Below are 15,220 nucleotides of genomic sequence, written 5' to 3'. Positions count from 1 at the left end.
CCGAAATCTTGGTGGCCCTGTGGAAGGCACAGTATAATAAAAAGCAGTATGTCAAAGATAGTGAGAACATTTCTAAGCTTAATTAATATGGGAGTAACTTTTCTACAATATTGCTAAGTGAAGCAAAGTACTTATAAAAGCAATATACTGCACACAGGGAGCCATCACTATCATACTTGCCAACTCTGCCACACTCCTGCAAGAGTAGGTTTCCCTTCCGCTACCTGCCCACTTCCTAGTGAAATGGTCAGGTCAGGAGAGGGGTTGCAATGATGCAATTTCCTGCCCAGTATTGTGATTGTTAGTATTGCACTGCATGGGGACGAATTGCCCTGCCTTGCACAGTGGCTACAGGTTTGACCCCACTGGGAACTCTCCTGGAGGGGTAAATTAAAGTCCTATCTTATAACATGTAAAGGGAAAGATAAACACTCTTTTGTCAGTTATAAAACTGACACAACATCATTTTGGATGTTACTCTGCAATAAAAGATGGGAAGTTTCTCCATTGGTTTTACACGCTTACATCACCTAATTCATACACATAAGTCATTCTCTGCTAATTCTACAGTCTTAGTTTATAATATGGCAGCAATATGTTTCCCTAGCATTTACCGGTTTAATCATATTAAAGTGCAGGTTTTCAGGATATATTAGTGTCACGTTTGTCATGTATGAATCATCGCCAGAATTTTCAAGGGAAAGCGTCATCATCAAATCTTTGGCGTTTCCGACAACTAGTTCCTCTCTGAAACAAGACATAAAACATGGCAATCAATACATTGATGACAGGAGTTGTTATTAATCATTAGCTTACCGATATGTGTCGACTCTCACCTTGATAGATTTGTGGTCAGTTTCAAATCTGGAATGCATGTTGTTTTGTTTCCACAGTCCTTCTCATATTGCAGCTACACAAATACAGCAGCAAGAAAGTTACTTGTCAATAGAACTGGGCTATTAATTATTAGCACCCAATGACCTCACATAAATTATGTATCCACACCAATGCAGGGCCGGATTGAGGACCACATGGGCCTGGAGGTGAAAATGATCAAGGGCCTATTATGAGAAGCAGTTGAGGTGTGACCAGTGCTGTGCGGTGTGGCCAGAGCCACATGGTTATATACACCCTCTATAATCTCAACACCAATGTCTCCGTAAATATGTAAAAGAAAAAAAAATGCTTTATTTTGTGAGGTAACTAGAAATACAGTTTTACTGCTCTTGATTTATGGCAGACCGTGTGGACAGCAGATGGTCAGTCAACATTATGCTGTCATGATGATGGGCCTATTTTTATTTGGAGGCCTGGAGCTGTAGCTCCATCCACCCCTTTGTTAATCTGGCCCTGCACCAATGTATCAGAGCAGTTCTCCCCGACGCTGGGAGCAGCTGTCCTGCAAGCCTCACCCCTACTACTTTCACTGTAAACTAGTTGTTACTGCATATGTATGAACTTAGGCTGGAGGAAGCAGATGGATCTGGAAGGTCCCCTCTTTGCGCTTTAGCTTTCCTTCCAATAGGAAAGAGTGGGGCTCAGCACAATGACGCCATCTGAAACCTGTTCCCTCATTTAAGCTCCGAATACTTTCTTTGTTCAGTGCTTGATGAATGGACAGCAGGCACATAACATACGATATACTGGAACAACATTTTTTGCTGCATGTATAATGGACCTGTTTACCTTGATGAATATGCCCCTTAATATTGTTATGATCACAAACATAAATGTAGATAAGATTACTTTTTTACCGTGAGTAATGTGCTTATGTCTTAACATTTTTAAAGTTTTAGTGAATGCAGATACCATGATTCTGATCTTAGTCCTACAAGTTGGCATCACCACTTTAAGCTTTATTTAGTGTTGGATGTGCATTCATTTTGTTTGTGTAAAATGCACATTTCTGTACTGCACAAAAGCACCAAAAATGCATAAGTATATGTCCACATGCACATATTTTGTCTACTGTTGTACGTCTAGAGCAGCATACTGCATGCAGGCAGGGAAGGCAAGTGTAGGCTGACTACAGTTAGGCCATGTTCACAATTAGAGCTGGGCATAACCCATAATGTATGCCACTTAGGATGTGTATTTCTTGCAGGTACTTACATAATAATAGATAAAGGAGGTGCTCATGCACTTGACTGGATACTAGAACAATTCAGACCACCATAAGTTTAATATTATAACAACCAAATTCTATTGACTAAATCACATATATAAAATAGATAGAAAATCAAACATACACTCCCGGGGTCAATAAGATAACACAGTACAAAACTTTCATATTGCATGTTTATATACACAATAGATGCACCATAGATAAATACAGTTCTTCAACATTTAAGTTGTGTGAGACCAAATTAAGGGCCTGATTCACTACGAATCACAACTGCGAATGCAATAGCGATTACGCATGCAGTTCGACTGTGATAGTATGCTAATCCATTGCGATCGATATGCCGCTGCAACGCAACATAAGGACGCCCTCTTTACCTTACACACATCCATAATGTTTAGCAACACTGCAAAATCATCAGTACAATCACAGCCTTATGCACACTGTGTATCGTCCCCATCACATATATCATTCACATATTTTCACAATGTGGTGTTATCCACTTAGATGAGTGAACAGTGCCACAGCATTTATCTGCATAAATACAGACCCTCCAACATGACCTGTTCCATTAGGTACAAAATACTCTGCTCCTGGACTTCCTTCTTAATTGATGATTACAGCCACCTGTGTTGAAACATCATTCTCATCAATTAACTAGCTCAACACAGGTGACTGCATTCATTAATTAGGTGGGAAGTCCAAGAGCAGAGCATTTTGTACCTGATGAGAGGGGCCATGTTGGAGGGTAGGTAAATATACGCACAAATTAATTCCCTCTCGGGATCAACATCTCAATTAAAGTGTCTAATGGGCCCGATTCAAGGCTGTGTTCGCACGTAGCCAGCCGATATTTGCAATCTGCGCATGTATCGCAGTGCGTGAACCAGCCTCCGCGATTGGGAAGCGATCGCAGTGAGCACACAGTCTTCACACAGTGATTGACAGGAAGTGACCGTTTGAGGGTGGTGACGGGGGATGGTCAGAGAAACACAGGCGTGCCTGTGCGTTTGAACGCCGATACGGGGCGTGCATAATTAAGCCCCTGCGATTGCATACCCTGGCAGAGATCTAGCAGGTGACAGGAAGTTTAGCAGCGGTGCGAATGGTTCCGATGTTACCGATGTTTTCGCTGACTTGCGGATGCATGTCATGGGAAGTGGGCAGGCTTTATACAGTGATGGTCTTGGTATAGTGCTGCGGTTGCCGTGCGATTGCATTCATTAGCATATATTCGCACCAAGCGGGTGGGTGCGAACGCAGCCTTGCATCCGTGTCTGTATCAGGCCCTATGTACAATAGTATTGAGACTCGCAGGTCTCTTCGTACACAGCTTAACAGTTTCGCTTTGTCAGGCTGACAACTTAAGTTATATTATATATATAAGTTGGTTGTATACAAAACAGTGCTGTCTGACTACCCTGTGCTATGAATGAACCTATAATGTTACAAAAGCTTTATATTCATGCTTACTAATCAATAATAATAATAATATTTATTTATTAATACTGTACCTTAATCTGAGTGTAATGTTTATCATAAAAATCCAGTATTGGTGATGGGAAGTCACTGTGCAAGTTTGCACCCAGTGCGTAGGATATGTTAATTACAATATCACTGAAACAGTCATAATTACACGGCTGTAAAGTAAAAAGGAAAGTTAATGCATCACAAGCTACAACAGTGAAATAAGTTGTACCCTACCAACCACTTTTGAATCATAAATTTTAAAAGACCTAAATAACATAACTAAAATGGCTGAAATATATACAGGTTGAGTCTCCCATATCCAAATATTCCGAATTACGGAATATTCCAAAATACAGAATTATTTTGGTATGACTGAGATAATGAAACCTTTGATTCTTGATGGTTCAATGTACACAAACTTTGTCTAAGGCACAAATTATTAAAAATAATGTAGAAAATTACCTACAGGCTGTGTGTATAAGGTGTATATGAAACATAACTGAATTTTATATATGTACACAACTTTGTTTGAGCCACAAAATTATTGAAAATATTGTATAAAATTACCTGCAGGCTGTGTGTGTAAGGTGTATATAACACATAAATGCATTCTGTATGTATATTGGGGTCCCATTCCCAAGATATTTTATTATTAAATGCAAATATTCCAAAATACGGAATATTCCGTTATCCAAAATACCCCTGGTCCCAAGCATTTTGGATATGGGAGACTCAACCTGTACTGCATTGGTCACTGACATTCCACTACAGTTCTGTTGCCAAGTAATATTATTACTTCCCCATGACATATTAACAGCTGGAGCCTCCAGTTATTCTATGTATATTATTCATCTCAGTAATACAACAGTTGATACTTAATAATGTCAAATTATGGAGGTTATTGTTCTTTAAAATTCTTGGGGTGATATTATGAAAACTGCAATGGGAACATGTTGTGTTACCCATAGTGATCAATGAGCTGTTAGATTTCTAGGGTATACCGTGATGATGTCAACACTCATGTCGACATTCATAATATCCAGAATGTCTAATATTATGATGTCAACATGGATAAAAATGTCAACATCTATTATATTGGCATCTGCAAAGTGTTGACATGGTAAAAATGTCGACATATGATATACAGACAATGCAAATGTTGACAATACATTTCTGTTAGGATTAGGTTAAAAATTACTCGTTGACAGTGCTGTCACTACGTGGGTGCGGAAAGCACCACGTGTCACCCTCTGAGGGGGTGACACCAAGATGCCGCTCACTGCACTGTGATGTTAGTGTGCAACGTCACTGAGGAGGAGCTGGCAATGCAGGGAAAGTCTCTGGGGGCAGCCTGGCATCTCTGGGAGTGCTGGAGACACCCCGAGAGTTAGGAAACAGGGGTGCTGCAAGGACGCACACCCTTGCTCACAAGGTTATGGATGTGCGCATGTATCCGGCGTGTGCTGGGGATCAGTTGGCCGCAATGGGTGTCACTAATTCCAGTGACACCGCTGCTTGTCGACATTGTCACCATGTCAAAATGTCATCAGTGTCGACATAATCACCATATTGACATTATGAATGTTAACATTGTGACTGATAACATACTATACCTAACCCAATTTTTAGACTGCACTAGGATAATTAGAAGATCTGTACCGGTTTTCATAAATGTCCCCCCATCTGTGAACTAAAAATAAATTGAGACTATTTACCAGGGCTATCGTGTATAACTCAATTTAGCATTGAATAGAATTCTATCATACTTTTCTTGATAATCTTTCTATTATTGCAATGCTTACTTAGGCCTTTTCTGGGTGTGAATATATGCATTTCTGTGCAGCACATGTGCACCAATGATTTGTGCACATTACTGACTTGCATCCTCTTACGTCTGGAGAAGCAGAAGGGTGGCAGGCAGGTGGCAATTATAAGTTGAGAACAGAAAGGGAGCGTTCACATAATTAGACGTGGAGGCTTATACAGGTTTGTCTCATAAGAGGTATATCGTCTGCAGATACTGGAGGGCTGGTGCACATATACACCATAATGATGACCATCAGCAGTACTACCTAGCATCTTCTGATTGACTGTTTGTGTGTTGACTTCTCCAGCTGTACTTTATCCATTAGCATTGTGGCTATATTAAATCTATAGGAGTTGTTTTTATTAACGCCATAACTATATTATGTCAAGATCCATTTGTCTATTTGCATTACTTTTTTGTCATTTACATTGACTACTGCAGGAAAGAAAATTCCTACAGTATATCCTTTTTAAACAATGTATGTGGAGATTTTTGCATTTTATTTCAATTTATCTGGAAATGCAAATTTTGCCTCTATTAATACGTTTACAACTGTCAGGACACTCTGTATCTCTTGTACTGTACATGTGACACTTTATTAAATTATTAGGTCATTTATGCATAGGGTAACAGTACTTTTATACTTACTACTGTACTACTTAAAAGTAAAACTGACAAGCCAATGTTTTTAAGACAAAAGTTTTAAGCTTAATTCAAAGTACAAATACTGCAAATGAGTGTCTCCACACAAACCACCGTTTCTCTGATTTATAGAAAAGCACCGAAACCATAACTGCAGACACAGGTTACAAGAAGGAAGATAATAACCTATTATGTGTGTTCCCAATAATATAATATCTATTTTCCCACATATATACATATTGTGGCAGGGAATAATTACCAGTACACTCAATATGTGCTTTGCACACTTGTCTTTGATAAGAAGTTTTCCTTTGCTAGAACTTTTATCCTGAAAAGTAATTCGTTTCTCTTCCATGAAGACATCCAGCTCCAGGTCGTAATGAAGAAAAGATTTTGTAAATTCTGGAAGTAGTCAGAGAAGTATGGATTAGCCAAGATCACTTCATGCTGCATCACGATGCACAACTCTCTGTAGGTTCATCAGACTTACTAAATGTTACTAACGAGCATGCAAAACATACGGATGTGCAAAACATGCAGCAAAACTTACCAACATGCATATGTACAAAGCTTCTCAGCACATGTGGCACCAAGCTTGCACATGCCAGGTCCAATGGAGGCTGTCCCCTGGGCTCTCTCCGCCCCTTCACTAATACTTTTGGGTCATCCTCTCTTACTATAGTCACAGGCATGCGGCAATCTCACACACTTGCGATCTTATGACTGCTGACATCACAGGGTAGGTATGAGCATTTCCTATTTAAGCCTACCCTTGGCTTGATCTTGATTCCTCTCCTGCATAATCCCAGTGGCTAATCGAAGACTTCTCTAGTGCATGAACCTAGACTTGCAGTGGACTCCTCTCTGCATTAACCCTTTTTAACCCCTCCTCAATCGTCTCTCTACTGCTCGGCTCTTCAGCTTCCATTTCAACTTCACCTCCAAGCCTCTTCTCTAGCCTGGATCGTCTCATTGCTACTGTTTGGGCCCGTTATGGTCTACACTCCGGGCTGTTCCCTTATCCCTCTTTCTTCCTCCTGCTGGTACATCCCCACGACCCTTTGCAAACCAATGCCTCTGTCTGCTATCTTCTTCTACAAATAACCATCCTCCACCTTCAGTCCCTCTACCCTCTACTCGGCCTTCCCTATCCATCTGGACCTCCACCCCCTGGATACCTAATTGCTGGACCAGCTCCCAGGACCCCTGGTTACCCTTGCTAATTTCCTGAACTGCTTCGTCACCTAGAAATTCCTGCTCCAGACCCTGAAATTCTCCTTACCATCACTGTTCATGACAGCTTTTCGCCACTCTCCTCCCTTGTCTTCTCCTAATAGGACTCAAAGTTCTCTACATTTGCAGATTTAAAAACTACATGATACAAAATAAATTTAAGTACTAAAAGAATAGGGAAAAGAGAGCTAACCATTTTTTTTTCTGAGAAACTAAAGGGGCGTTAATGAAATGCGGGAGTAAGTCTTGAGTCTGGTTTTAATAGAGTAGAGGCCTCTCAAACCGCCAAAAGTATGGACTTCTAGAGAGGCAGAGATGCAAAGCTAAAAGCTCAATCCCAAAATCAAGTATGGGATCAATCCCGCCTCATTTTTTCAATCCTGGGACTGACTTGATCAATGAAAATATTATTTTTGTATACTTTTTCGAAGTACCACTGGCCTACACTAACAAAAACTATGCTGTGTGTGACAGACAGTGTGTATGACACTGTCACACATTTACTTGACATTCCTCCTCCTCCCCCTCCGGCACGCCACTCTCCTCAGGTGCAGAGTCAGACAGGGACCAGCTCCAGGGATTAGTAAATTAGGCCTCCGCTTAACATAGCCGCCCACACTCTTCCAGGGTGGGCGCCCACAGCTGTATAAGGGGCGGGCTGGTGTGCGGCTATGCAGCGTGGCCCCTATGACATCATACGCAACCGCACAACTGTAGGAACCAGGGGGCAGCGTCTAAGCCAACAGAATTAGTGCTCAGCGCTTCCCCTGGTCAGAAGAGAAGATGCACTGTGTGCAGCTTAATCCCGAAAATCCTGGGATTGGAGGCACCAATCCTAGGATTCAAATCTCAGTGTTTTTCACATTAAATCCCGGGATCCCGATCCCAGAATTGACTTACCTAGCAGCAATGTTATGTGACAGTTATTTTTATTTTCAGTCACCCATCTGCCTCCCTCCCTGTTGTACCATTTATCTAACCATCCAAGTACTAATCACTGAACACAACTAAGCAACTGCAACAATAAAGTCTCTGCCTTTGCTATTAAATAACTTGTGTCATTAATTTTACTACTTTTTATTTACTGTTTTATAATGCTGTTTTAACTTTACTATTTTATCATGTTACAATTTTGCTCTGCTTAAGCAGTCATTGCTTATACTATGATTCCCCTTATCAGTTGACCACCATACTACATTTGTCATTCTTCCTCTGTTACAGCCTTGCTCCATTTCCACTCTAACGACCCATACCCCTCTGATCTTTACTGCCTCAGATATCCTCTCCTTCTTCTTCACTTCCCTTCGGTGTCGGACTGGGGCATGAAGAGCTCACCAGGTAATGCAAGCTTAAGGGGTGTGGCCAACTACCAGGGGGTGTCTGGTCTGCCAAAACAGATGGACCCGGCCAACCATTAAAGAGGAAATGCAAGAACAGGGCCCTTTATAAAAGAAGAGACTGGGGTGTGTCAGCACCACCCACTTTGATTGGCAGGAGGGCTAATCTTAGTGTAATCTCATAGAAACAAATCAAGCACCCAAGTTCATCTATGACCCTGCTTCACCCCTAGAGGAGGGGGTGTACCCCTGTGGGCCAGTCCGACCCTACTTCCCTTTACCCCATCTTACCCCTGCTTCCATTCCCTCACTCTCTATTTACCTCCACTGCCCTTTTTTACTACCTCATCATGACTCGCACTGTTATCATTCCCTCTCTCACCCTTCTGACCTCCCCTCTCACATTCTGGGGGGACTTTAAGATCCAAACTAATGCTCCCTCCAATCCTGCTGTCTCAAACTTTTTTCCCTCTTCGACTCTGGCCTCTCTAAATAAACCTCTCTGATACCTCCCACATCAATGTCCACTCCCCTAACCTGGTTTTGTCTCACATGTGTCTTGTCTCCAACATGGTCAACTCTCCCTTTCCTTTCTCCAACCACCACCTCCTCAACTTCAGCACTTACCTTCCCCTCACTGCATCCCTATGACTACTCTCACTAGGAGGAGCAGTGATGCTCTGGATAACACTAGTGTATCCACCTCTATAAATTCCCTTCTCTCCCCCATGACAACCCTCTCCTATTCTAACCAAGCTGTCTCTTTCTATGACTATACCCTACCACTGCCCTCAAATCTGCTGCCTCAGCAGTCACGATCACCATACAATGGTCCTCTCCCCAAACTTGGCGCACTACTTTGACCTGCTTTCTTCAAAAAGTGCTCTTGCACTGTTGAGTACCTCTGGAGGAAATCATGCTTACTTGTCAAAATTTTCAACTTCAAATGATTCTTCTCTTCCAAAAGCTCAGCTCTTTTTACTTGCTAAACAGTCCTACTTCAAGATTCACATATCCTGCCAAACCCCCGCTGCCTCTATGTCACCTTCAGCTCCCTCTTTTCCCTGATGCTGGTTACATGCTGATGTCATAATCATCACATATATTTGCACATTGTGCATCACCATTAAGGACCTGCAAATATAAGCTTTCTAAGACAGAACTGCATGGACAGCGGTGCAAATAGTGCTGCACCCAGGGCGCAATGCAGTGTGTGTGTGGGTGGGGTCAGTCCAGTACCGGCCCTTTAGTTATTTTGCCCCATAGTCATTGCTGTGCATCTGGTGGCTGACCCCTTATCACTGTAATAAAATATCACTATAACTTTATACAATGTACATGGTAGAGGAGATTATGAATACTTAGATTGTAGTTAACAAGGTTATGTTAAAAATAATAATGCCTCCGTAAACATGATTTCATTTTATAAATCTGTACTTTCTTTTACAAGTATTTATGAACAGAAAGAACATGCATGAATTTACCTGGTTTATTGAATGGTGTTATGGTAAAGCACAGAGTAGCCTGCAAAGTTTTATTGGTGTAAATTAGAGGAATTTGATCAGGTTCAAAATGCAGAATGGCCTGTACTGTAACCACTGGACGAGACCTGTAGGCAAATAAAAAAATACAAAAATGTATTTATTACATTTAATCTAAAATAAATGCAAAAAATATATATATTTTGTGGGTGTTCTATGTGACCAGGCAACAGTGTTATCTCCAATATCTGCTGCAGTCCCTCCATTTCTATTTTTAAGCAATACATAAAGTTTATTTCTCTTACCGAAGTACCATAACATTTCTTAAGGATCCAACTGATATGTCATGATATCCGTCTCCAGTAAGATCCAAGCCCCCGTCCACTGACTGTCCAAAGAACTGCAACTTTTGTTTGAGATCAGTAGCTGTAATTCTCTGTAATGGAATATTGTATAATATATATGTTTTATACTTAATATTCTATTTTGGGAAGAGTAATATTGTATTATACATTATATATATATATATATATATATATATATATATACTGTATATATATATTTTTTTTTTTATACGTAATAGTCTATTCTGGGAAGAGTAAGTGTTCACAAAATGATGGCATAACACTAAGTTATTCTTACCTGGAGAGCAGTCCAGCACTGCTCTCCTTTCTTACAGACTAGTTGCCTGTTTCAAACAGTCTGCAGTGTTGTTAATGCTATCACACCATTGGCTAGATGGCTCCACAGCAACTGGGTAGCCACTGGTTACCTACGTCTTGTATAAATAAAAATATTTGGGCGTACCTGAGAGTGTATGGCGTGGATGCCTTTAGCATCACTGTTGTAAATGTAAACACTACCAAATGAATCAGGATTTTCAAAATGCCCTTCAAGAGGTGCTCCTATGGCAATGTCTTGGTATCCGTCTTGATTGATGTCACCGATATTGGCTATCGAGTAGCCAAACCTTGCAAATGCATAGTACTGTTGTTCCAGTTTTAAAAAAAAATTAAATGTACCCTGTTCAAAAATAAAATGTTTATTGTAAAAAAAGCCATCATTTAATTGAGTAAATTAACATTTTACCATAATAAACATGTATTCATGTAATTATACTGTACATTGCATAATTGTTTTCCTATTTGTCCCTCATGTGGACATATGGAACATTCTGGATCCACCTTAGCATTTACTATATTAATTGCAGATTTTTTACCCTTTTGTGGTCTATTTAGACTAAATGCTTTGATCATTTTGACTGGTTAATACACCAACGTAAGTCCAATTATCCCTGGTAGACATAATGATTATTGAAACTATATAAAATCATTAATGTACAAGATGTATCAGGGGTATAATATTATGACAGTCCCATCCTTATATTGATTATTCAAATCAAAATATGGTGATGTGTAACCACTATAAGCACTAATTAATATTGGATTTACTGATAGCTTGAGGGTTCCTTAACCTTCCTCTAAGATAATATATATAAATATTGAGTGGGTATTTGAGGAGGTATTATTATTTTTGGAGCTACATGGTATAAATGCCATATATTTAATCTGAGTCTTCTACTGTTTTCTTTTTATTACTCCAACTCCTACTATATTTCACCTACTTTTCACTACACTGTTTCACCTTACCAGCACCTCTCTGCAAATCCTCTCTTAGCATTGGATATGTTTTTTATCCCTATATTAGGACTTTATCCTTACACTTTATGAGTATCTGTCTTTATGCGCATAATATTATTTTTGAGGTATATAATTTTTAATACATATTATTTAAAGTACATTTTTAAATATATACTTGGAATGTCCCTTATAAGAGTATTGTGCCTTTCTTCTGGCTATTTTTGTATACTGGTTGACTTCACTGTTGGGCGTACTCCCACCTAATTCTAGTGTTGTTTACCCTACTCAGTATAAACCCTCAGGTTGTAAACTAATGATAAATATATTGTTTAGGTGGTGTGGGTACAAATATATATCCTAGACATCTATGCTTAGAGATAACTGCCTTTCTTCCCATAATAAGCATCAGTAAACAATATTTATTTTGCCTATAAAATGAATGTGATAGTACATGCTGCATAGTACATGACACAATTAAATTTTTTACCTCAATGCTAAGCTTATAAATGTAAACTCTCCCTTCTTCTCCTTTGACGTGGTAAAACGGCGCCCCCACCAGCAGGAAATCTGTGAAGCCATCTAACGTGACATCCAATGTGCAGAGCTGATGTCCAAAGTAGGACCCAAGCTATTTTTTTATATGAAAACAAATGACAACTGTAATGTAGAATACTTATTAATAAACACATATTAAAGGGTAAATCCATTTAAAAAAAAAAGAATATATATATAAAAACCTCATATTTGAGAACATTTTAAAATCATTGTTATTTTGTGCCGCCTTATAGTTAACATACAGTATTTAAATGTAACTTCCCTACATCCTTAAATGGTATTTGTTTCTAAACAGTAATAATGGTGTAAACAAAAAAATTATAAAGGTATTAAAATGCAGAACCACAGCGCTAATGCAATGTTACATTTTTTGTGCCTTTCTGTTTATTATGGTGTTAAGAAGAGCTCAGTTGTACAGGTTAGCAGTGAGCACATGGGACATTTTGTCAAGATAGTGGTGAGTAGAAAGGTAGCAAAGTCTGGTGGAAGGTCCGGGCTGGATCAGAGTGTTCCATTTTGGATGTGGGCAAGCAATAGTAATGTAAAAGAAAAAAAAAAAGCTCCCCTCACTGTGTGGTCTTCTTAATTGCCAGTATTGGTAACTTTTTAAAGCAGCAAGCATGTCAAAGGCTAAACCAGCTTGGTTTAGCCTTTAACATGCTCGCTGCTTTAAAAATACGGGCATTCTTGCATGTATTCCTGCAGCAGTGTCGGCTCGCAGTCTATTACATTTAGCCCTCAGTGTTTGACAGGTCAGACTTCACTCAGAAGCTGCGAGGCTGCCCGATCTGTGACGATGTTCCCGATGTTTACACTGATACACGTAGTCGGACGGATATGAGAAGGCAGCAGTTGGAGTCTCTATACTCGGGTAAGCTCAGGGTTGCCTACTCTCCTGATTCAACCTGGAGCCTTCCAATAAATGGGTGCAGCTCCCAGCCCCTCGGAAAGGCAGGCAAGCCTACCGACTCCCGCCGATCCCCCCGGCCCCCCGCGAGTACCTGTTAAACCCTCGCAGCGGGGGGGAGGGGCGGTGGTTCACGCTGAATCTCGTCAAAATGACACGATTGCGTGGCCCCGCCCCGTCACGCCTGCAAATTTACATCTGCCCAGTCAGCCACACCCCCTTTTTGCCAGCCACGCCCCCTGCCCTGCCGATCTGGCTGCTCCCTCCCGGAAGGAGCAGCCAGATAGTCGGCAAGTATGTGTAAGCATTTGAAGACTTTAGCATATTTTTGCAATTGTGATCCATAAGAGAACGCAGTTGCTATTGCATTAGCATAAATCTTGGAATCAGGCCCACTATTCACTGCTGTGTATATGGCACGTAATTATATTACTATAGTGTGAACATACAGTATAGGCTAATGTGCATTTACAAGTACGCTGCCCTTGTTTCTCCAGTCCAGTCGCATATGCTAGTGTGACACTTCGTGAGATGTGTCTGGCTGAACATATGCACATACTGTACTGTAAATGTGGCTTTTACAGTTAACGTTTCTGACCAATATGTGTTCAAATTTGCATTAGGCTCTTTATTTACTTATTATTTACTTATTTATTACCACTTATTTATATAGGGCACACATATTCCGCAGCGCTTTACAGAGAATATTTGTCCATTCACATCAGTCCCTGCCCCAGTGGAGCTAACAATCTATATTCCCTATCACATGCTCACACACATACACACTAGGTTTAATTCTTGTTGGGACCCAATTAACCTACCAGTATATTTTTTGAATGTGGGAGGAAACCGGAGTGCCCTGAGGAAACCCACTGTCACGCCAGCGAGAATATAGAAACAGCACACAATTATTTTCAGCAATCTATCCAGATGTTAGTTGTGAAACCATAATGTACCTGATCTCCTTCTAGGATCTGTGATAGGTTATAGGATGTAGTATCTTCTTCAAAGACTATGACTTTCCCAATATTGGAATGTCTTGGTGCTCCAGCTATATAGAGGGATGAGCGTTTCCCTTGTGCTGTACTTACACTGTATCCTGCCACAGGACCATGCAAAATAAGGAAAAGTTTGTGATTAATTTCTAGTGTTATCAACAGCACTCCTCGTTGTCTAGTTTTACGTCTACATTGTTTTGGAACTTTATCAAATTTAAAGTAAACCTGTCACTGAACTATTAGTCTGATTTGGGTGTAAGTTCTTTATCATCAGGTCAAATTGCAGGTTGACACACTAAGGATGCACTAATACGTTCATCCAAGTTTACAGTTAAACTAAAAGGGGCTTGTGGCCCCTTAGTGTAGAGGCAGATGGAATGGGTTGATGTACATGCAAGTGCCATACAGTAATTGCAAGCACACAAAATATTCTAATTTCAGTTTAAAGTATCTTCATATACGCCTCTTAGGAAACACATCTTTTGATCATCTATAAACCTTGGGGCAAGTATACATGTAAATGATGATGACTTGCTCTGTTTTAGTCCCACCTATAATGGCAAATAATCTGGTCAACATTAAACAGGTTGACATGGTCATTAGTTCGACACAGTCTTAATGTTAACAGTCAAAAGTTGACATGGTCATCGAACACCAATATGTAGACATGTATTTAGGTCGACATGGTTAAGTGGTCAACACATTTAAAAGATTGTCACTTAACATGTCGACACTGAAATGTTAACATATGTTTTTTTGATGATTTTTATGGTTAGGCTTAGGGTTAGGTTTGGTAGCTAGGGTTAGGCTAAAATAACCAAAAAACCATAGGTCGACATTTTTGTACTGACGTGTTTAATGGCGACCTTTTGAATGAGTCGACCATTTAACCATGTTTAGCTAAATATGTCTACATATATTGTATATCGATCTAATGACCATGTCAATCTTTTGACTGTCGACATTCAGAACCTGACAATCTTTTGGTGTCAACCTTCTAAATGTCAACCAGTCATACCACACCCTGT

General features: G+C 40.1%; 1 protein-coding gene across 1 annotated transcript in view; it reads right to left on the bottom strand.

Annotated features, from left to right (window-relative positions):
- Nucleotides 1-15,220, bottom strand: part of ITGAE (integrin subunit alpha E) — a 183,438-nt gene that overhangs the window by 41,675 nt on the left and 126,543 nt on the right. Inside the window, exons 14-22 of the mRNA XM_088453654.1 lie at nt 14,151-14,293; nt 12,220-12,360; nt 10,900-11,115; nt 10,398-10,528; nt 10,096-10,220; nt 6,301-6,443; nt 3,637-3,762; nt 837-910; nt 615-747 (exon numbers count right to left, since the gene is read on the bottom strand). Coding sequence (XP_088309780.1) covers nt 615-747; nt 837-910; nt 3,637-3,762; nt 6,301-6,443; nt 10,096-10,220; nt 10,398-10,528; nt 10,900-11,115; nt 12,220-12,360; nt 14,151-14,293 — 1,232 coding nt within the window. The remainder of the gene's footprint in view (nt 1-614; nt 748-836; nt 911-3,636; nt 3,763-6,300; nt 6,444-10,095; nt 10,221-10,397; nt 10,529-10,899; nt 11,116-12,219; nt 12,361-14,150; nt 14,294-15,220) is intronic.

This window comes from Taudactylus pleione, unplaced genomic scaffold, assembly GCF_031769625.1.
Source record: "Taudactylus pleione unplaced genomic scaffold, aTauple2 ptg000585l, whole genome shotgun sequence".
NCBI lineage: Eukaryota > Metazoa > Chordata > Amphibia > Anura > Myobatrachidae > Taudactylus > Taudactylus pleione.
Note: the sequence above shows the minus strand (reverse complement) of the source record. Positions and strands in the feature narration are given on the sequence as shown.